Source organism: Struthio camelus, chromosome 3 (genome assembly GCF_040807025.1).
Source record: "Struthio camelus isolate bStrCam1 chromosome 3, bStrCam1.hap1, whole genome shotgun sequence".
NCBI classification, from domain to species: Eukaryota; Metazoa; Chordata; class Aves; order Struthioniformes; family Struthionidae; genus Struthio; species Struthio camelus.
In genome coordinates, this window is record NC_090944.1 from 103,020,366 (window position 1) to 103,042,891 (window position 22,526).

Genomic DNA, 22,526 nt, shown 5'->3' on the forward strand with positions numbered 1-22,526 from the left:
GCAGTCCTTTGTCTAATGGTAAAGGACATGGGCTAAAACAACATATGGCTGTCTGCAAGATATATGTGGCTACTCCACTGAGGGCATATTTGCAAGGGTGAACTTCCAGAGTTTGTGTATTGATTTCTAGTGACTAAGAATCACTGAGCTGGGAAAAAACACGTGAGAGAGTGATTTTTTTCAAGGTAGCCTGCAAGGCATCACAGAAGCCTGCAGACTCCTAAGGACTGACAGACAGGTGTAGGAATAGTGCAAAGATGGGAAATTGGTCTAGTTACTGCTACTGGTATGAATTATGCGACTTGGCCCTACTAATCTGAAGGGTGTGCATGGTGACTTGTATTATGAGTAGACTAATAACCACTGAACTGTTCTGGAAAGGCATTTTTGCTTCACAAAGATAAGTCCTTGTTAGTATTTAAGTTTTTTTGAACTTGCTGAAGAAGTTGAAGAGAAACTGGGACTCTATGGTCCAAGATTCAGTCTTTAGGTTGGAGAGACCTTACAAAAAGGTTTTGACTTGATAGACTTCCAGGTCAAACAGGCATCTTAAGCAAAAGAAATTGAGAATAATTCTCTTTCTAATTTTAACGCATAAATAGCTTAGGAAACTGTTCTAGTTTTTCACTTGCAGCTGCGTTAAAAACATATATAGCAACTCATTTAACGGTAGTGAGAGCTCAGGGGAAGCCAGATGAGGAATGTGTCAGACTTGGTTATAGACTTGAAGTGCTACCCACCAAGTACTACATGATATGATGTAATGTTCTTAGTGGGTCCCTAAAGGGGATATTGTGTAACTACTTTTTCTAGTCATTTATGACACTGAAAAATTGCCTTTGTCTATATCCAATAAAGACTTAAGTTTGACATAAAACGGGTACGTTGTTTGAATAAAAGTGGTTACACTGTTTTAGGTTGTAGGTATAACGTGGAATTAAATCTGTTATCTTCACTAATAAAATAGTATATTTATTTGACCTTTTAATATACAGACCTGAAGCAGCTGAAGTAGGTTTAGTGAAGAATTCAGGAATAAAAATTGGATTAATTGAAACATTTCAAAAGTCAATCATGCTATGTTACCCACACTTTCATACTAGAATCTTACTGCATAGATGAATGTTTTTTCAAAACACTGCTATATGAAGTAAGTTGACTACTTCTACTAAAAAGTAAAATCATAGAACTAGAAAGGACTTGAGTGGTTTTGGCTGCAGGGGTGGAGTTGAGTTTCGTGCAACTTCAAGCAACTGCATCATGCAATTCTTTCATAAGCTACCCGGGCTCCTCATTACAGAAAGCTAAACTTCATGTTCCTGCAACCTACTTAAAAAAAAAAAAAAAAAACCACCCAACAACAACAAAAGTACTGGGTATTGATACTAGTAGAACCAGTTGCTTTTTTGAGGAAAACCTGAGATATTTCAAGTTCAGACATTTACTTAACAACATGTTTGTGAGTCCTGTAGCAAGTATTAGACTGGACTTGGCTACACAGAATCCCCAATTCGTTTGTCCATTGAATTATCATTCCATTTTTTTTTCCATTTTCTAGCATGTCTTTATTGGTAACTAAATATCAAAACACAGCTTCTTTGTGTACGTTGTCAGTGGATTTTAGCTGTGAGTCCTTGTGTTTCTTTTGCCAGGTTTCTGTCTGCATCTTAAATTTGTCAGTCCTGAGAGTTTCTTGAAGTTCTTTTGGCCAAAATTGTAGATTGCTATTCTCCATCTGATGCAAAAATTGACAACAACCGTACGTCTTTATGCAAATTTAGGCCAGATGCTTGATGTATTTTGTATGCCTTTAAAAGAGTATTCATGGAAGATGTGTAGGAGCTAAATCTTGAGAAATTTCAAGAATCTTCACAGGATTAACATAGGCATGTGGAACCCTGAAAGGTAGATGTTGCAAAACTGTTAGAGGGAAATTTTCTTCCCTTCTTCAGTGTTCTTATTTTACATCTACCGTTTGTTATTTGCAAATCAAGTAAAATGCTGTATTTATCCAAATATTGGAATTGTATTAGATGTGTGGAGAATTTCCCAAGAGAATCATAAACTCTGCCAGTATGTATAAAGGCAAAGCTGAGACTTGCTGCACCCCCTGATTCCTGTTTTGAAGTGCTTAATAAAGTGACCTTAAACTATCCCCCTATTACATGAAGGTAAGATTCCTGAACAAGTTATTTTATAATTAAAGGGTCAGTAATTTCATTCCATTAAAAATACTGCTAATAAAGCAATGCTGGCTGGCTGATAGTTGGACTGAGAGCTGGACTGATTTCTGGCAAAGCACTTCCTGCTCCCTCCTGGTGCTGACCGGTTATATATCTCTAGTTGCACTAACAGGAAAACTATTTGCATTGCAAAATAAATGTTTGAGAGTGTAAATTCAAGGCTTTGCTCACAGGTCAGCTTTCTTGAGAATCATTAAGTAGTGTGAGAGTATGCATTCAGTTAAACTGTTGATGCGTCTGTGAAAGGAAAACCTCAGGCTTGAGGTGCTGCATAAAAGCTCTTATGGTATGTTAGAATAAATTTGATTAGTTTTAAAAAACTTAGGCTCAAATTTTTATGCTTTTTGAGGGATAAGGAATTTTTTTTTGTCTGAGAATGTAAATCATGCTTTAAGACTTTCGTATACTATCGCAACTTCAACGCAGTTCAGTTGGTCAGTGTTCATAGTGAAGTTACAGGCTAAAATTCAACTGTAGACCAGAACTTGGAAAATCCTTAACTAATTGTCTTATAAATGATAATTTCTGTTACATCTGATGAAATAGTATCAATATATTAGCATAGCGCTCTGTTCTAAAATCATTTTCTTTTGGAAGTGGTAGACAATCCTTGCACATACAATGTAGTAAAGAAAAGAAAATGACTTTATTATTAAACATACCTTAAAGAGTGGGAATCTGTCCATTTCAGATTAAAACAACAACTTCTTCACATTGTCTCTCAAATTACAACTTAGTTTCATTTATATAGTGTTAAAAGTACTGGTGATGAAAGCAAATAACCCATTCTGAAGACTTCCTGTTCCCTTTTTGATCTTCTGTGGACCGTCGTTTTACTTTAGCCGATGAAAGAATTGTTCATTGAAAACCCTGCTACAAGGACATTAAATGGAAAAGAAAAGGAATTTCCAAATACTGTTATATAAATCCCTTTTCTGTTTTTAATACATTATCAAAACTGCTTCTATTAATTGGAAAATCTTCAATGATATGCTTAAAGGCTTTGTTTTTTCAGAGGAAGGTGAAACAATGTTACGTCCTCCTCTTTCTTGGATGCAGCCAAAGGAATCTTTTGGTGTTTCCAAACAGGCACAAATTCTGCAAACACAGTAATTCACACTTTTCAGCAACAGATTATATTACCTTCTTCTTGAAGTTAAATGACCAACAATGAACTTCAGGTAGCATACTTATTTGTAAAAGTTAAGCTGAACACTCCTCAAACTCTTTGTTCCGGAGGAAGTTTGATAAATCACAAATACTTGCCCAGGAGCAAACCTTTTCGGAATACCCATTCTAGCCTTTACCAGGGAAGAATATCTGGAGATGCCAGTTCAGAGGAGTTATTTGTTTGCATTTCTTTAATTTGCAGAACTCCTTTAAAAAAAAAAACAAAAACAAAAACCAAAAAAAGAAGTAATTCAATTGCAAAGTAAGGAATTTAACTGTACTGGCAATAAGCGTGCTTTTCTTAGTTGTGCTTTGCCGATATTTTAAAAGAAATCTGTACATTCGCAGAGGTCCATGGACACTAGCCTGAAAACTTGCCTGTTAGGAAAGCATTTAACATCATGCAGACAAGCCAAAACAGAGTATATGTAATAGAGGAGGAGGTTATTGATAATGCTATCAGAAAAAAATTTAAAAAGAAGAACACCTTTAGCCCTTAGTTAAGAAAATAGGAATATTTCTAGTAACATTGAAGTTGCTCTGAGGACCATTCCTGTTAGGCATTTTGCGTGATAGCCATTCTCCTTGTAGAAAAAGTGGTTCCTTCTGCTGAAAGGGAGGACTTTTTTTTTCTTTTTTCTTTTTTCTCCTGAAAAAATCTTGCCGCTGGCTCAGTCAGCTGGAGGGATAATAACCATTAAAGCACTGAAGATCATAGAACAGGTCTATATTTTTTTCACGTTTTTAAATGCATCAAAATTTCTTTGCAACAATTTATATCATTTTTGCCATTCTATTTTAAAATGTATTTTTCCCCCTCCAACAGAATTATGATTTAAATGATGATACAGTGCTAAACGAGATAAAACTAGCAGATGCTGATCAGTACCAGATACCTGATTTGTGTGCAGAAGAGCTTGCTGTAATCCTTGGAATTTGGTAAGTCAATTTGCAGTTATTTAAAAAAAAAAAAGTTATTTGAAACTTTCTAATAATGAAATAACAACGCGGTGACAAGTTGAGCTTTTTCTTCTTAATTAAGATTTTCAGCAATATTTCATTAATTGCTATATCACTCTCTTACCCTGGAAAAGCTTCTTGTCCTCTGTCTCAGTTTAATCGTCTTTCAAATGTCATATGGTGTTTAGTTAACATATGAAGATGCCACTTGGTTAAGGTCAGTCTGCAGCCTCAGCCTCGTGTGAGGATCGACAAGGAAAACCCTACCACCACTGCTGAGTGCAGCTTGGAATACTGTAGATATTCAGACTGGCTGTTGCTAACTACAAGGTGTAGCACTAAGTTCCCATGGTTTTGCACCTAAGTTTTCTTTTCTTGGTTTTCAAAAGTTTTCTGCCATGTGCTTTTTGGAAAGGGTGCAGAACAGCAAGAAAGAGCCTAAGCTTTGAGGATAATAAGCCAGTTTCCAATTAATAGCCTTGTTTTCTAGCAAAGAAATATTTTTTTCTGCAACTCAGTGGTCTTTTAGCCAGTTACAGTTATCACATAATTTTACTGTGTGATTGTTTCAGAAGCATTAATGTAGTGAAGTAAGAATAGTTACTTCTGATAGATATCTGTCATTTGTAATTCTCAAAGCACTTTTCTGATCTGTAAGTTGCAAAATGATGGAAAAAGAGCTGCTGAAATTTCTTGCCCGAGCCAGAAGGTAGCCAGGAGCAGAACAAGAAGTGAATCCTGGACCAGTGTTTTCTCTAGGGAGGCACATGGATGCTGTTAGATCTATCTTTGTGATAGGGTGACAGCAGTAGCAGTTACACTCTGAAATGTTTAAGTATGTAGTTACTGAGAGGGCCAGTTAGAGAATTCAGGGGCATAAGCTAACAACATAATTGGGCAGTAATTTTTTTGTTGCTGTATGGGTTTTTTTTGCCTGTTTCGCAGTGCAGTTATAAAATTTATCTCCCCCAACCCCGTTTTCCAGAACTTTCAGCTCTTTCTCCCCTTCTTGTGCAGGGGGAGTCACTAGTGGAGAGAAAGTTGTTTCCTTCCATGTACCCGTTTTGCAGACTGCAGCTTTTTGAAGGTCCAGACACTTTGTTGGTCATATAGTTAAAGCTGAACATGAAGTTGGAAGTTTCTGGCTTCAGCTATGCCCTTTAACCATTCAGCCCACCCGCAGAAGGCAAGAATTCATGAGCAGAATATGTACTGCTGCTTCGTATTTCCAAAGGCTTAAATCTGATTTGTTTTCAAGGCCACTTCTAGATCCAGTTTGGGGACAAAAGAGAGGAGCAAGCAGTGCAGTTGACATTCATTCTTGGCTCAGTCATTTCTGGTTGTTCACCCTCACCCAAAGTCCCTCACCCTCCCATTTCTGATGAGCGTTTTCTTCGTGTGTACTTTATTCTTTAAAGCAGTATTATGTTATATTTGGATTATATTATCCCTCTTCCCTCTGCCCTCTCCAAGAAAATTTTAACTTGTGTATTGATCTTTCTTAGTATTTTGTCCAAGGGTAGAATTTGAATTTGACACTTGCTGATGCACAGTAGGTTTCCTGACCACAGAAAACCACCATGCTATGAATAGTGGCTAGAAACCATCTTGACTACTGCCTGTGTGTGTACATTGTAATCCACGTGGCATGTGAGTTAGGCAAGACTCAAGGCAAGAAGCTCATTTAAAAAGGAGGAAAACCAAACAAAAAAGTGTTTTCAGTGTTGCTTCCCCGTAGGAGTGATAAATGCCATTCAAAGGGTGGGAACTGCCTTTCAGTTAGGCAACTGAAACAATTTCAGTCATAGATAGAGCCAGGGTTTGATATTCAGCCATATTCCAGAGATGTTAGTAGATTCTCAGCTTTGAGAAATGTTGTTGTATGGAGACTTAGGATACAGCCCCTCTGACTAAATGGAATTTGGACTTGGATTGCTAGCCATACCCTTGGTATGTATACCAGCTATTGGCGTATCAGTTTTCAAGGAAACTTATAGATGTTAAAGCATTTGATAGCTTTTAAACAAAACATGCTTCTCAGACCTTGGCTCTAGCAAATTTCTTGCTTTTTCCTCATGCTTGAGAGCCTGTGGAATAAACATTTAATGAGTTGAGTAGTCTTTAGATTTCCTTTGCATTTCCAAAGCAGTTCTAGCTAGGCTTTGTCCAGCACCGCTTTAATGGTGTCTGTTGTTGGCTACCACTGTCAGAAGTGGATGTTTTTCTTTATGTAAATAAAGTTTTAAAGACTGACCTAGTGTATTGAAGCCCACAGTTTTTAGTTGGGGGGGTGTGTGTGGTGGTTTGGGTTTTTTGGTTTTGTTTTGTTTTGGTAGCCAAATAATGCTAACTCAATATCAGGAACGTATGTAGAAAGGTTATGGGTAGCAGAATAAATTGAAAATGTTTTAGTTACTGAAAAACACTTAATCACATAGGGTGCTATGGAAGTATCTGAAGTACACATAATATTTCCTGCTGTGAAATGTTTCCCTTCAAGTAGGTTATAATGATTAAGTGCAAACAAATATTTTCTCCCCTAATAACATTTTAAGAGGTTATAAAATATTTTTCAAAGTGTTAAAATACCTCATACCAAATGTCTCTGCAAAAATCCAAGCAACATCTCATGCAGCCAGCTTGTAATTTTGTATAAACCTGAAATGCCTTGATGGTGTTTTGTTTTTTCTTTTTTTAAACCTCTGTTGCACAGATGTAAGGAAAGAACAACTCTTTTATCAGCAATCCATTTATATAACAACGTAGCAATGTAAATTGTACCCAGCCAATTCTCTGTGGCATCTGTTGTTTCTATCTGTCTGTTATCTCAAACCTGTTTTAGATGTACTGAAGTGTTTTTTTAATTGCCATAATCTCCTAGTTGAAGCTTATTTAGTTAGTAAGATGCCCATCTATGGTCTCATCTGCCTCAAGGCACCTAATTTTTTCTTCTATTACTTTTCACCTTTTGCTGTTGTTCCTATCGCACTTTCCAGCTCACCTTGAGGCTAGTCACCACAATGTGGAAGAAGGCAATTTCCTTTCAAGTGTTTGGCTCTCACACTTCTCTTTGAATCCCTTCTCTTCCAAATACTGAGCAGTCTGAGGAACTAAATCTAAAGGAAAAGAATGTTTGCTTCTTATGATAATGAAATAGAACAGGATGTGAAAAATAATAGTAAAGTCTGCCTGGTTTACACAGAGTTTACCTATTCAGTCATATCCAGGCTTTGTAGCACCTATCTAGGAAGAAAACCTCTAGAAGTCTCTTCAGATCGTCTCGTTGCAACAGTATTGCAGCCTAAAGGAAATCTTAGAGGAAATTCCTAGGTGTGCAGAAGCATCATCTGGTTAGGACTTTTCTTTGTTATTTTATATGAAAATAACTAGTCATGATGATTTTTATTTTTATTTTTTTTAATCGTCGTTAAGACTAGTCAAAAATTATATAAAGCCTTGAACCAAACTTTCAGAGTCTGATGAAAAAAGATATTCAAGTCCTGATAAATAACCATAATGGATAGTAAACGAGAATGAGCCTGTGTAAGATTTACACAGTGTGTTAATATAGTATAGATAACAAAATGCTGAGAAACTGAGAGGAGAGTAAGTTTCCCTCATCTCTTTGAAGTAGCCGAAATTATGTCACTGTTGGAATAGATACAGCAGCTGATACCCTCAGCTGATAAGGAAAGTGATGGGAAGCCTAACTTTTATTATACAATAATAAATTGTATAATAACATACAGTTTACAAAATAAACTGTAGCTACATAAACGCTAAATGGCTTTAGGACTAAAGGATTTTTAAAATCAAAATTACTGTGTATGGACTGGATCAACTGAGCAATTAAAATAAAATAAATATCCCAGTACAGCTGTACTGTACTGGCAGTGGAAACATAATGGGAAACTTAGGTAAGTGAGAAAAGAAAACCTTTATCCACCCTGATCTTTGCTGGTTGTCTCTACTCGATGGAGACAGGCGCCTGCAGCGTGTGATTCATTCCACTTCAGGCACATACTTTAGAATGGATTGAATCACTCCCTGCGTATATCCATCTTTTCCCATGGACTGTCAATAAAGCCTAGACAGTTAGCTGAGGTTCAATGCCTAAATTTTAGATCACTGAAGGTAAGTGAAGTGGATCGTGTGCTAACTGATATGTGATTGCTGCCGCCTTTGTGCTTTACAGCAAGGTCATGCTATATAGCTTGTATCAGAAGTACAAAGCAAAAGCAGGTAAACAACTGTTTTTGTCTTTTTCCATTCTCTCCCTTTATTTCCCTCGGCAAGATGATTTTATTTTCTTCATGTATGTAATGCTTCTGTACCAGGAACAGGAAATGAAACACATGGTTTCATTTCATTTGCTTTTTGTAGTAAGCATCTGATTCAGATGAGTTAACTGCTGCCTGAGTAGCATGTGAGCTGGTGAAGTACTTCACAATTCCAAACCTGTACTCGTCTGTGAGTTCCTATTTATTGCTGATGATTAGAAAGTATTCTCTCTTCCGAGCTGTTGAGGTGGAAGAGCTTATGTAAAACTAACTGTAGGCAGCCAGATTTTACACTTGTTATCCTACTTCTGGGCTCCCCAGCATAAGAGACATGGAGCTACTGGAGTGAGTCCAGCAGAGGGCTACTAAAATGAAAAGCAGGCTGGAGCATCTCTCAGGTGAGGAGAGGCTGAGAGAGGTGGGACTGTTTAGGCTGGAGAAGAGAAGGCTCGGGGGGGGAGCTGATCAGTGTTTAATATCTGCTAAATATCTGAAGGGAGAATGTCAAGCGGATGGGGCCAGACTCTTCTCTGTGGTGCCCAGCAATAGGATGAGAGGCAATGGGCACAAACTGAAACACAGGCAGGTCCATCTGAACATCAGGCAAAACTTCTTTACAGTGAGGGTGACGAGCACTGGAACAGGTTGCCCCAAGAGGCAGTGGAGTCTCCTTCGCTGGAGATGTTCAAAAGCCGTCTGGACACAATCTTGTGCAGTGTGCTCTAGATGACCCTGCTTGAGCAGGGGGTTTGGACTAGATGATCTCCAGAGCTCCCTTCCAACCTCAACCACTCTGTGATTCTGTAAAAGTAAAAGCCGTGAAATAAAATCTTGGGCAGCATTTAAAGGTGATGAAGGCGTTTCTATTAAATACTTGTTGGCAGTCTGACCTATCTGTACAAACATCTCATGTGAGTGTAAATTTGTTTTGAAGGAACGAACAGATTACAGTGCCAGATACTATGATGATCTCACCATAGTCAGTTTATGGCTGTTTAAAGTCATTTCTATGAAGTACATTGCTGTGGACAAGTACGTATAGCTGTGTGAAGAGATTCCACTTGGGAAATTAACTCCCTATCTTGCTCTTCAGAATCCGTACACAAGAAACAGTCATTTGAAAAGTCTTTGCAAAGCTTTGAAAATGCTTGTAAAGGAATCAGTTTGTTGCGTTTGACTCTTTGTCATTCCCAAAATTAACACAGTCAGTAGAACTGCGTAGAAATGCAACAAATACTTATTAAAATATATATGTGGAAAGTCTGACCTATCTGTTCTTCATTATCTATCTCGTGCTAGTTAAGTGTAGTTTTAAGTAGTTACCTGAGGAGCTTTAATTTGTATAGTCTTCACTTGCACACAGGTAATGTGTGAGGAAACATAAGCAAACCAAAACTCTGCTGTTGTCTTCAACCATCTAACTCAATACTCTGTCTTGAAGAGTGGCTATAAGATGATGCCTAGGGGAAAATAAGAATAAGAGAAAGCGTGTGTTGCTTCTTTCTCTCTAGTATGCTCCCAGCCTCTAAATGATGATTTCCTGAATGGGATCTGTTTTGTTTATATAGCAGCCCTCAGTGGGTCTCTTTCCAATATTTGTCTAGTCTCCTCTGAACCTATGTAAACCTCTCGCATCTATAGCATCCTCTGGCAAAGCTATCTGCTTGTCTACCCATTTTGTGTCTGTTGTTCAATAAACCGTCTCCTGTTAGTTTTAATACCAGTAGCTTCATTTAGTGACCCCAGCTGTTTTATTGGAAGAGATAATGAGCTGTCAGTCCCTAAACTCCTTCTTCAGTTTGCTAACAATTTTGAAAACCTCTGCAGTGTCCCTCCTTGGCTAGTTCTAAACTCTTCAGTCATTCCCTTGTTAGTAGGGTTTTTTTTTTTAATGTCTGATCATTGTTGCTGTACGTTTCTGAACCTTTTCTGGTTCTGAATAACTGCTTTTGAAAGGAGCAGCGCAGAACAGCACATACTATTCACGGATGGGCAAACAAAGGCTTTATGTGGTATTTTATATAGGATTTATGTATTTTTATACTTTTTAAATAGTATTCTATTCTATATTCCTTTACCAATTAAATCCTGACAGTTTGATTTGCTTTTCTATCTGCTGCCTAGCACTGGGCTGATGTTTTTATGCAGCTGCAATGCCAAAGAGTTGCTTCTGAGTAAAATGGTCAGTTCAGAGCCTATCATTTTATGTGAAGTTCTTCCTATTGCACATTACTTGACATGACGCGCTTTTTTATGTTTTACTACCTTTTCTCTCTGTCCTGTGAGGTTCTACTCTAGTTCCTCATAGCGTGCTTACATCCTTATTTCCACAAAGAGTGTCATATCTTTTGCAAGCTTTCTCAACTCACTGTACATTCTCCTTTTCAAGTTTATTTATGAATGTTATGGTACACAGGGCACAGCACAAAACCTGTACAGGAGTCTACTGGTGACCTTCTCCATTGTGATGACTGACCATTTACCACATACCATTTCCTATTTTTTAGTCAGTTATTTGCCTTTGTGAAGACATTCCATCTTATCTCATGAGTGGTTAGTGCTTTGAAAGTCTTTTGTGAGAGGCTTCTCAAAAAGCCCTGCAGAAATCCAAGTTAATTTTTTATCAACCAGCTTACTTACATTCGTATGTTTATTTAACCTTTCAAAAGCCTCCAACAGGTTTGTAATGCACGAGTTGCTTTTACAGAAGGCACGTTGACTCTCCCCGTGGCCACTGTGTTTGTTCAGGTGTGTCTAGGCTTTCTGTTCACTGTAGAGTCTCTACATATTTACCTGCAACAGTTACATTTACAAGTCAGTCATTATGTGGATTCCACATAGCTAATTTTCAAGACTGGCATCATTTTTGCCACCCTCTTATCTTCAGGCACTGAGTAGGTTTTAAAGAGACGTTATTACTCTGAGGTATAACGCTGCTGTTAGTAACTCAACTCTTCCATCCCAAAATTCACTTTAAACTTTTCTGTGAACGTTATTTGGTCCTGGTCATTTCTTATTATCCAGTCTGTCTATTTGTAACGTTACCTCTTTCACAACTTTTTGATATCAGAGAGATTCGCCAAGCAATCCTATAATTCTCTCCCTTTCCCAGAAGGGCTGTCTTGTGGGAATTTTACTGTGTTCTTCTACAATAAATGCTAATGCAATAAATTCATATAGCTTTTCTGCAATGGCTTTTATAGCAGGGTTATAATTTGGCCCTGTGGACTCTCAAGATTTTTGTTTCTGATGTACTGGGAGAAGGATTTTAGTACTGGTTTTGATTCCTTTGGATAGTTGCTCCTCAAACTTCTTTTGGACTACCTTATAATATTTTTATAATTATTATATTTTTATCGTTGCCTTTTCTATTTAATCTGCCAGAGTTTGATTCTTTCTGTATTCTTCATTTGAATAAAACTTCAGCTATTTGAAGAATGCTTTCTTATTTCTAGTAGCTTTTAACATAAGATTCTTCAACATTTGCTAACTTTCCAAATCTGTTCTTGAAACAGAAATATTCAGTTGTCATCCAGGAAAGCATAGTTTGGAATGATTGCTATTAATTCCACTATTTAAAAATTATAGCTAATTAAGTCTTAAACTATATAACCAATTACTTAAACTGGGTATCTTACCCATTATGTTCCCATTGTAGATCTGATTAATGAGAGTCAAAAACTGGTTGTAAGTTCCAAATGACTGGCAGTTTAGCTTTGCTAATTTACTAGCAAATCCTTTTTTCTGCTGCAAATTAGATTGTACTCTAAGGTTCTGCTTTATCTGAAACATGTCTCTTCCTTTTTGATTCCTGTCTCCCTTATATTTCATTCAACTACCTGTGACACTTTTACTTGCCATTAGTTTCTAAATCCTGCGTGTGGTCTTCAGCTTTTAGAGCCGCCCCTCCTAATTGTTTGGGTTATATGTCTGTTTATCAATTTGAATTCCATTAAAAACTATAGTAGTTTAATATTGCATGTTTTTTATCTAGTTCATGTGCTGGTTCATGTTCAATTTTTTTTCCACCAGGCTCCCCAGGTCTTTCTCTGCAAAGCTGCTCTCCAGCTTGTTGTCCCCCAGTCTGTACTGGTGCAAGGGGTTATTCTCCCCAGGTGCAGGACTCAGCACTTTGTCAAACTTCATGAGGTCTTTCTATGCCCATTTCTTCAGCCTGTTGATGTCCCTCTAAATGGCAGCACAGCCCTCAGGTGTATCATCCACTCCTCCCAGTTTTGTACCATCTGCAAACTTGCTGAGGATGCAGTCTGTCCCGTTATCCATGCTGACTACTCCCAGTCATCTTCTTGCCTTTTATATGTTTGGAAATTGCTTCCAGGAGGATTTGCTTCACCACTTTCCAGGGACTGAGGTGAGACTGACCAACCTGTAGTTCCCTAGATCCTCCTCTTTGTTTTTCTTGAAGATTGGAGTGACATTTGCTTTCTTCAGGTCCTCAGAAACCTCCTCTGTTCGCCATGACCTTTCAGGGATAATCGAGATTTGAATAATCTCTACTCTGTACCTTGTCTCTGTGGATAGTTAAAATATTTTAATGAAAACATTGATTATTATTTCTGCAAAGGTAACTGCATAGTATATGCAAAGAAGAAAAGTAGCAAGAGTTAGCTTGGGGCAGTGATCTCCCCACAGTAAAGTAGGGAACATAAAAATAACATGTAAAACAGGGAATGTAATTCCGTGCTAGGGAATGTAATTCCCTGTTTTGTTTTACCTGTGGTAACTGTAAAACAGGGAATGTAATTTCTATTTGTGACCCATCATAACAATTAGTATACTATCTTTGTAGTTTTTACCTATAACATGACGGCTGCTGCAAAGTTGAAGGAATACTTTGTTCATTTTTGAGCATATATGTAGCAGTTATAAAATTTTGGTGGTGATCCCTGCTCTTAGGGAGGATTTGTTTTCACTTGGTGTCTTGATTTCAGAGAGCTTGAATTGTAACCTTACTGCTCTTTGTGCCACTTGCAGATATGCCTTGTAGTATATTTGATAATGCTGGTGAGTTGCTGCCTGAGAACGTTCACTCATGTAGAGATGTAAACCCAGTTTCTTGATCATCTCCATAAACGTGTCCAACTGCAAATAAAATAACTGTGATTTTCATCTCTGTGTGTGTTTTGGTTTTCCCTCTTTGTCTGTGTACCGCTAGTTAGTGGTAACTGTATACCAGTTAGTGAGTGGTCATGTTCTTTGAGTGACTAGAAAAAGAGTGTGTGTTTGAGATTACCCCTGAGCACTTCTTGAGTGTTAGTGGGTTTTTTGCAGAATCTGTCTTCAATTAGTCATAGAATTTTAACTGAAAACACATTTCTGTTAAAACAGGGAATGGATCTAAAACTGTTCAGGATACCTAAAATTATAATAACCTGAAACAGAGTAAGACATTGCAGTTCAGAATGGGCTGGGGAAGGCACAACTATTTTGGTCCCTTGAGATAATCCTTTTTACCTGTGACTGCTCCTAGGTTTAGGTCTTTTTGCACATATGTACTACCCTTTGTAGTTGTAACTCTTTTCCAGAACATCCTTTACATTTCTGCAAGTTTGAGAAACATGTTCTACATAGTGTTCTGAAGATTAAATGAATGTTGTTTTCTGTTCAATTTTTCTTTTCCTTTACAGTATAGACTTCCAAAAGAACAATCCAATACACAAATTAACTGAAGAGGAACTTCTGGCTTTTACTTCAGTAAGTAACTTATCTGGACTTTTTACTGAATCTATTTGCAGTTAGTGTCTGAGTTAAATACCAAGCAGTAACCTGTCAAATGCACTAGTCATGGAACTGTTCATAGACCAAATTTGTTCTGATAGTCCTTTTTTTTCTTATTTCAAGAAATCAAAATGATACTGAAATTTGACCCTCTTTTGAGTCATCCATGTGCAGGATAAAGTTGGCACTTAAAAATCTGATTTCACCTGAAAACATGTACTAACCACTTTTGTGTTTGCATTTGTGTTTTAGTTTTTATTAACTATATGAAACATGTACTAACCACTTTTGTGTTTGCATTTGTGTTTTAGTTTTTATTAACTATATGAATTACAATGTAATAGTAAAGCATGAATTTTTACAGCAAACTCTTCATATTGCACTAGTGTTGAAAGTGTCCTTCTTTTAACAATGTTTTTTAATTGTAGTTCAAAAGGAATTGCAGTGTTATTGTATCAAGTTTATTCAGTTTAAATATTAGGTGTTCTGTTTAGGCATGTTTCTTCCCAGTTCAACAGCTAATTTGTCTCTCACTCCAGAAAAATTCTGTAACTTCTAAAGAACCTTTGAAAATTTTAAATTTATATTTTCTCAGTGAATTTTTTTTTGTCCTTACTGAACACAGTTTGCCATATTACTTGATCTCTTCTGTCTTTGTGCTTTCTTTCAACAGTAGTTTATTGTGGGGAAGGAGGGGGTTTGCACAGCATTAGACTTTAGCTTTGGTACAATAAAATAGAGGATGATGTTCTGGTTTGCTCTCCTACCCAAACCTTGCATTCTCAGACCCTTTTTTCATACTGCAGGCATCTGAAAAAGTAAATTCTTGTTTGAGTTTGCAGATAGGATCTCAACAAAAATCCCATTGATTTCAATCGGTCTTAGATTTCATCACTGACACATGTAGTTATGTGAAAGGATTATGGACACTAGTCCAAGGACCAAGGACCATTTTTATGATGATAAAAAGTCTAGTCCGTAAAAAAAGAAAACGCTATCTTTTTATTAGATAGATGAATATAAAATTGGTTAGGTTTGAAAGTAATATTTGCTTAGGTCCCTATGCTAACATAGTACGTGTAAGATCTGAAAGAGGAAGATGACTGAATCACTATGGAACAGTTTTTTACATAGATTTTTCTTTGTGGTACATTAGGTCAGCTATAGTCTTGCTCCTACAGTAGCATAATGCTTTCTGATGATATCCTTATATTTTCTGAAGTGTTTTGTTGTGAAGTACAGCTTTTTATATATATAAAAGATTGTGAAACTATTATAGTATAATTTCTGTGCATAAATAATGTTAATGTAGATGTATAAATTTTCCAGTTGTACGTATAACTTCGTTGCAACAAAAAAGGTAGGGTTTGTTGCAAATATAATATATACTTTTAATGGGGTCATTCTATGAGAATTTGAGTTTTTTTCCTCATTTTATTTCCTGCCAAGCTCCCTAGAGTCTTTGTATATTCCATGCTCCGTTCTTTCCACTAACCGCTATTATTTGCATAATTCTTGGGTGGAAAAGCAGACCTTATATACCTGAATCTGCACATAGTTTATTCTTTAAAATGATAACAAAACATCTGTGATAACAAAACGTCTTTAAAAAGGTTGCCCATATTCCCCCTCCAGATGTACTTCCCAGAATAATGAAATTTAGAGTGAGGTTTACTTGTTTTGACTCTTGAGTTTTTGAATATTTACCCACTCAGGCTTTATAGCAGAGGAGGAAAAAGTCAAGGTAGCAGCTGTACTAGGTAAGAAAGATGATCGTCTTTTATCTGACATAGCTTGATGCATCGTACTACCTGTTATCTCAGATGTAAGAGATCTGTGTTGGGCAAATTCTTCATAATGATAAGAAAATTAAACTGCATTTTCCTGCCATCTAGTGGCTGATTCCTTAAAAATCACGGGAGAGCTTTCACCTGATGAACTTGCTCCTTAAATATTTATTGCAGTTATGCTGAGGAGCTTATTCTTTCATTGATTTATCTTTTGATGGAGAGAGTATACTTTCCTTCTGGAGCTGCTACAGCTTGCTTCATCCTTAAAAGATCAGCAGAACCACTGTCAGGAGAAAGCCCTCCAGAGGAGCACAGCTGAAGGATATGTGCAGACTTCCACGTCACTTTGTACTCTGAATAGCAAGAAAGAAGGGTCTGTAGCAATAAATAAAAAGAAATATAGATCTCTCTGATAGTGCAAAATTCAGTGTTTGGCAGTGAGTTAGATACAGCTGGTGACCTAAACAGTTAGAGAAGATAAGTCTAAATATTAGAATAATGTTCTTTTAAGCTCTTAACATTACCTAATTAACTGGCTGTCGTGACATAGTCCAGTCTCACTATTTTCTCTTTTTTGATCTTGAACCATATTCCTGAAAAACCAAACAAGACTGGGTGTGGCTTGTAACCTGACAGTCCCAAACCTTGCTTGGAAAACTGAAAGCAGAAATCAGACTTCAGCTTGTGTCTTTTCAATATTGACATCTTTTGTGGGGTTTGCGCTTGAGCCTAAAATTGTAGATGGTTGCTGAAGAACTTCCTGGTGAAATCTTTGAGCTCTTCTGCATCTTAGTACTGTCCGAAGCACTGAGGCAAGGAAATCTATTGCCGTACTCCCTAGCCAGGGCCAAAATGTTAGCAAAACCTTGATTCCTATGGTGTCCACCAGTTGAATATGCAAGTGGCACCACAAATGAGTAAGTTGCATTTAAGCTATTTTGCAAACTTCTGTACTACCCAGTGAAACAGGCAAAAAAGCCTGATATCAGTGCTGCCTAAAATAATTTCAGTAGCATCATTTAAACTGCTGTGTGTGTGTGCGTGTGTGAGCAGGCATCTTCTCAGCCTACATGTGGATTCCCAAATCTGCAGGCTGGTTAGATGGTTGTCATGCATTCATCTGATATCTGCTGAAGTTTATCTTTCCTGAAGAAAGGAGGGCGTTTCAAGATCTCTTAGGAAAGTTGAGAAATTGTGAAGCCCTTTTCATAGGTCAGTGGCTCATCAGGAGACTCTTTTCCTTTGGATATTGCAAAACAAATGCACATGACCAGCAGTCTCCTTATAGGAGAGGGAATAAAGGTCATGTAGTATGAAAGGGAAAGGATGATCAAAATGAACTCAAGTAGATGACATGGTCCTGCCTTGTATTAGGCATAGATGGGCATTCTAAACTCTTTTTTTTTTTCTGTTAGAATTTGAAGATGATTAGATCATATATCTATAAAGATATCTATATATATATGAAAAATATCACACGAGCTGCTTCAGAGACATGGTTTTGTATATGATATTTGACAAACTTTCTGAACTTATAGAATATTGCACTAAAAAGCATCTCTTTTAAGAGAGAAAAAGAGGGACAGTGAAACCTAGCGCTTCTATTACAATCACTTTTTTTTTTTTTTTTTTTTTTTGCTTATAAACAACTTTTTGCCTAGGGCTTCCTGTATAGGAAGTATGATGTAAGAACCAAAGAACTTGTTCAGTACTGTGTTCACATGGAGATTTTGTAGATTTGTTTACTCCCAACTACCCAATAAAGTTTTACAACCCCTACATATGTTTCTTTATCCCATCTTTAATTTCAGCACATTTTTTTAATATAAAAATACAAGTGTGAAATCTGCTGGGTTTGATATGGGGCAGCAGTTTTTCCCTAGAAGCTCACAAGTCCATCACTGATCCCCACATATCAGTGGCCCATATACTTTTTGGGAAAAAAAATCCTTTTAGTAATTGAGCAAAAGGAGGACCTTAACATCGCTTCTATTAGATATTTCCTGTTAGCAGTGTTTGGAGTTCCTTTAATATAGGTAATGCAAGTAAGACTATAATAAATAAGGGATTAATTGAACAACACTGTTGTTTGAATGTACGCATGAGATTTCAGAATATTTTGAAAACGAATTAACAAATTAAAGTTAAAACTTTAGATGTCTGTCATGTGGACATTAAACTTGAGGACAGAAAGCTAAAAGGTATTTCTGAAATGTAAAAGGTGGCTTCAGCTATAAACGAATGCACTACATAACAGCTGGTAAATCTTTTGATTTGTGCTATCATTTTAAGATTTTGCAGTTCTTTCTGTAGGGAAATAGGTGAGAAAGTATGGGATTGTGTTGCATTTTTCTCTCACAGAAGAGGAAAAAAGTATAAAAAAAGTAATGGATAAGATTGGACTCTGTAATACAGATTCTTACAGTTTTATTGAATACCTTATAGTTCACATGCTGGGGATGCAATTCTATGGTGCAAATTTAGCAAGTTTATGATGCTCCAACAGGATATCCAGGATTAAGGAGCTGCAGCCGGTCCTTACCCCTGCCATCCCTGCCATCTGTCCTAGCCCGTGCCTTGTCCAAGGGAGATGAACTTTGTGGGAAATGTGATGTATACGTAGCCCGATGTAGGAAAATATTGGTTCTTTCTCTTTTTAATGTCTTGTGATCAAGGGACCTCTAGTGATAGTGATAGTATTAAGCTGTAGGGAACAGAGGAGAGAAAGCAAGCACAAATTGTGGAACGGAAGCCTCTTCCTTTGGGCTTCCCACATCTTAAGCTCATATTCATATCCTTTGCAATCGATAGAATATTAAAAGGGGAAGAAAAGGCACCATGAACAATTTTGTTGCCTTAGTTTGTTTCACTCCTGAGACTACTGGAGATTAGAGCAATTGGTTTCTTTTTTGTATTGTAAAAATTGGGCAAAGGAAGTTCTGTCAACTCTTCTGCCTATGGACATTTTCAGCACATGAGATATCTTCCTTACTTTTAAAGAGGGGGGGAAATAGTGCAATAGCTTTTGTTTTGCTCAGAATACAAAACTGGAATTACTCACCTTCTTCTAACAAAGAGATCTGATATTTCTGAAATTGTTTATGTAATACCGTGAAGAAAACCAAGGTCAGATCAGGAAGCTAGAGACTGTGGAGTGGGTCTGTCAAAATCCAAGGAACACTGTGTAGTCCAAAGACGGACTTGACGGTAATGCTTCATGCCTTTTGGTTTTCCAGTGTTGAGCTAACAATTCCATAAGAGACTATTTTTACTAAAGAATTTGAGAACTATGGGCCTGATTTTTCAGAAGTGAGCATTTACTGAATGCAATAGAAACTGATGGTGTATGGTGCCTTTGAAACTCACAGCAAAGAATAATAATGCACATTTTATTGAGTGTGTGTGTGTGTGTATACATATGTTTTTTTTTTTTTGCTTTTCACTATAAGAAGGGGGCTGTGGGAAAAGGGAGAGGAGGGTGGAAGTGGGAATGCTTTGTTTCTCTCATTTTTTTATTGCATTTGTGATATTAATGTGGAACTAGGGAATGATCAAATCAGGGCACGTGGTATTTTTAATGTTAAGCCTTCCTATTAAAGTCTCTGTAAAAATAACATGCCAATTTGGTTTCTAAAGAGAAGTTGTTTATATAGCTTAAATAAAAGTAGTGCATTTTTCTCTGCTGAGAAAATCGCTGTAGTTTTCTTTAAATTTAATAACCAGCAAGAGTACTGAAATGCTCATTAGGAGTGCCATGTGTCTCTACTGTTGTAACTTTTGTGGCTTTATAAAAAGTCTTTCACTTCTTTTCTAAGCAGTGTTGCCCGTTTTGAATAGGCTCTGTTGGTTACGAGATTATAACACTGCAAAGCCTTGCTGGTGCTTGTAAGTTTTTTGATTTTTTTTTTTTTTTGAGGTAAATGAATCAAAGCTATTCTATTTTTTTTCCTTTCTTTTTTTCTTCTCTGTTCCCTTCTTTCTTTCATCCTGAGCACTCTTATTCAAAGGTCTGAATCATTTTCCAGGAATGTTAGGATCCAAATGGTTGTGCTGCTAATTTAATGCATGTATGCTTTCTGGCCTATCAAGCGTTACTAGAAAATCAGATTGGACATAGCAGAAGAGAAGTTGCTTCTTTCTGCTGGACCATCGTGTGCAGAGGCTCGACTAGATTTCTTGGATCCTTAGGCACCAAGCGTCTAGTACTTCTGTTGAGGACGTCTGATGGGTAGCAGATTAACCTAGTGTTGTTGGTTGTTTTTGCTGCTGTTGTGTTCCGTTTGTTGAGATGTTTCAGGTTAAAAAAGCTGGCTGCTGTAGTGCACGTGTTGCCGGGGCAGGGGGGAAGCACACATTCCATTCCTAAACGGGGATTAAGTAACCGTCTGTTTGAAGTTGTTCTATTTTACAAAATATCGGGTTTCAACATAATTGACGCTTTCATCCCTTTCAGCTTGGTTCTCCTCTGTGGTCGGCACTCTTCCCCGAGTCCAGGGGAGCCACAGGGCTGCTTGCATCATATCTTAGAGGGGATGATGCCCCGTGTGTTGTGTGCCTCTCCGACTGAGTAGGAAGAAATTTGGGGCAGCCCTTCCTTTTTAGACTAGCCTGCTCTTTCGTATAAATATGCACGGAAACACCCAAGCGACAGGTTTTAGTGGTCTCACTGAAGTCATGGTAGTAAGAGAACAAGAAAATCGTATTTAAATATTAATAAATTATTTGCTTGTCTGGGAGTTTGAGAAGTTAAGCAAGTAAATTTGATGACAGTTAGTAACATTTTTTCCCACAGCAGCCTTTCTTCTCCCCCTCCTCCTTCCTCTTTATCGCTCAGCAGCTCACTTATTTTTCCTAGCAACCCCACTGACAGCTGGTTGACATGTTGCAGGCTTCCCTTCCCCCTTTTATGTCCTTCACCACTTTTAACTATTATAATTTACTTCAACAAGAAAGATGATGAAATTAAACCTGCTGTTCAATGAAATGTTGTTTGATCTGTCATCTGAAGGAAGCGTTCTCCCTGCTCTGTGCAGTGTTTAAAATTTTATTTTTGACAATATTCTGACGATCAGTTCAGTTCCTATATTATGCCTAATAGTAGCCACTGATTTTTTTTGTTTGTTTGTTGGGGTTTTTTTTTTAAATGTTGTTGTATGTTTTACAGATCTACCTGTTTAGTGGGGATAGGGGAACACATCAAATGAGTAGCAAATCTGAGTCTTCCTCTTGCTGAAAGTAAACTTGCGTTTTTGTTCTTTCATTCTGTGTGAGGAAGAGTTACTCTTCAAGTTTATTTAGCTCTCCTGATGTCTTGCCCTTGTCTCCTCTGCCTGATTTTAGAATTGCACCTTCGTTTGTTCCTTCATTTGCAGGAGGAAAAAATGATGTTTTAATCAAGTTCTAAGCCTATAAACCATGGGCTATTGAGGGGAGGAGAAGGAAGGAGGAAAGGTTTTTTTCCTTTTTTTTTTTTTTTTTAAGAATTAAAAAAAAATCCTAAAGAAATGCTTATGGCTTAGAATTGGCAGGATATCCATTTATAGCCATCCTCATTTGAGTAATCTCTTTTCTATTCAGCAATGATCCTAGGTATATTTTTGCACAGTGTCCTGCCCTTTTAGCGATATTTCGTTGTGTTCAGCATGGTATGAGAAAGCACGGTAGTGTCCACCTTATGTAAGGACAAAGATTAAACAGTTGTGATTCTGGTATTTTTACAATATTTCCTTTCTTGTCTTCTATTAGAAAGCAAGAAGCTTAAATGGTAAAACGGAATTCAAGTGCTATAGACCAGGGGTTGAGATAAGATCGTTAATTTAATTTGAGGAACATTTAAACACAACCTCATGGAGGATGTAAGCCCATTTGTTTTGCTTGTATTTACGTAACGTATGAATTCTGCTGTTTATCATGCACTAAACTGTACCTTATGACTAAAGACAGAAAAGCATGTATTCTTACCAGTAGGCCTATCTTCCTTTTTTTTTCTTTTTTTCTCTGCAAAAGCGTTTTTGATAGTATGGCTTTCATATTGATAAGCAAAGCATTATTTGGAAGATTCTTTGTAACAGCAAATATGCAAGAAAATTTCAGAAGATAGCTTTCACAAAGTGTCTGTGACCCTTATGAAAACTGATTCCCGGTTGTGTGAATACAGGGATAGGAAAGGATCGTATTCTGTTTATGAAGCCTAGGTCAGGAATTAGAAACAATGCCAGCTGTTTTAGTAGACAGTTCACACAATGTGTGTCGTAAATGAGCCTCAGGATTACTGTGAGAAAATTCAGACTTTTTTGCTATGTCTAATTTATATGTTTAGCATATATGATAATATGTTATGACAC

General features: G+C 37.1%; 1 protein-coding gene across 3 annotated transcripts in view; it reads left to right on the top strand.

The window, feature by feature from the left end:
• The window catches only part of TTC27 (tetratricopeptide repeat domain 27), a 135,886-nt gene that overhangs the window by 31,600 nt on the left and 81,760 nt on the right, over window positions 1-22,526 (top strand). For all 3 annotated transcript variants that reach the window (XM_068939405.1, XM_068939406.1, XM_068939408.1), the window contains 2 exons: window positions 4,240-4,352; window positions 14,302-14,368. In XM_068939405.1, the coding sequence (XP_068795506.1) occupies window positions 4,240-4,352; window positions 14,302-14,368 (180 nt within the window). The remainder of the gene's footprint in view (window positions 1-4,239; window positions 4,353-14,301; window positions 14,369-22,526) is intronic.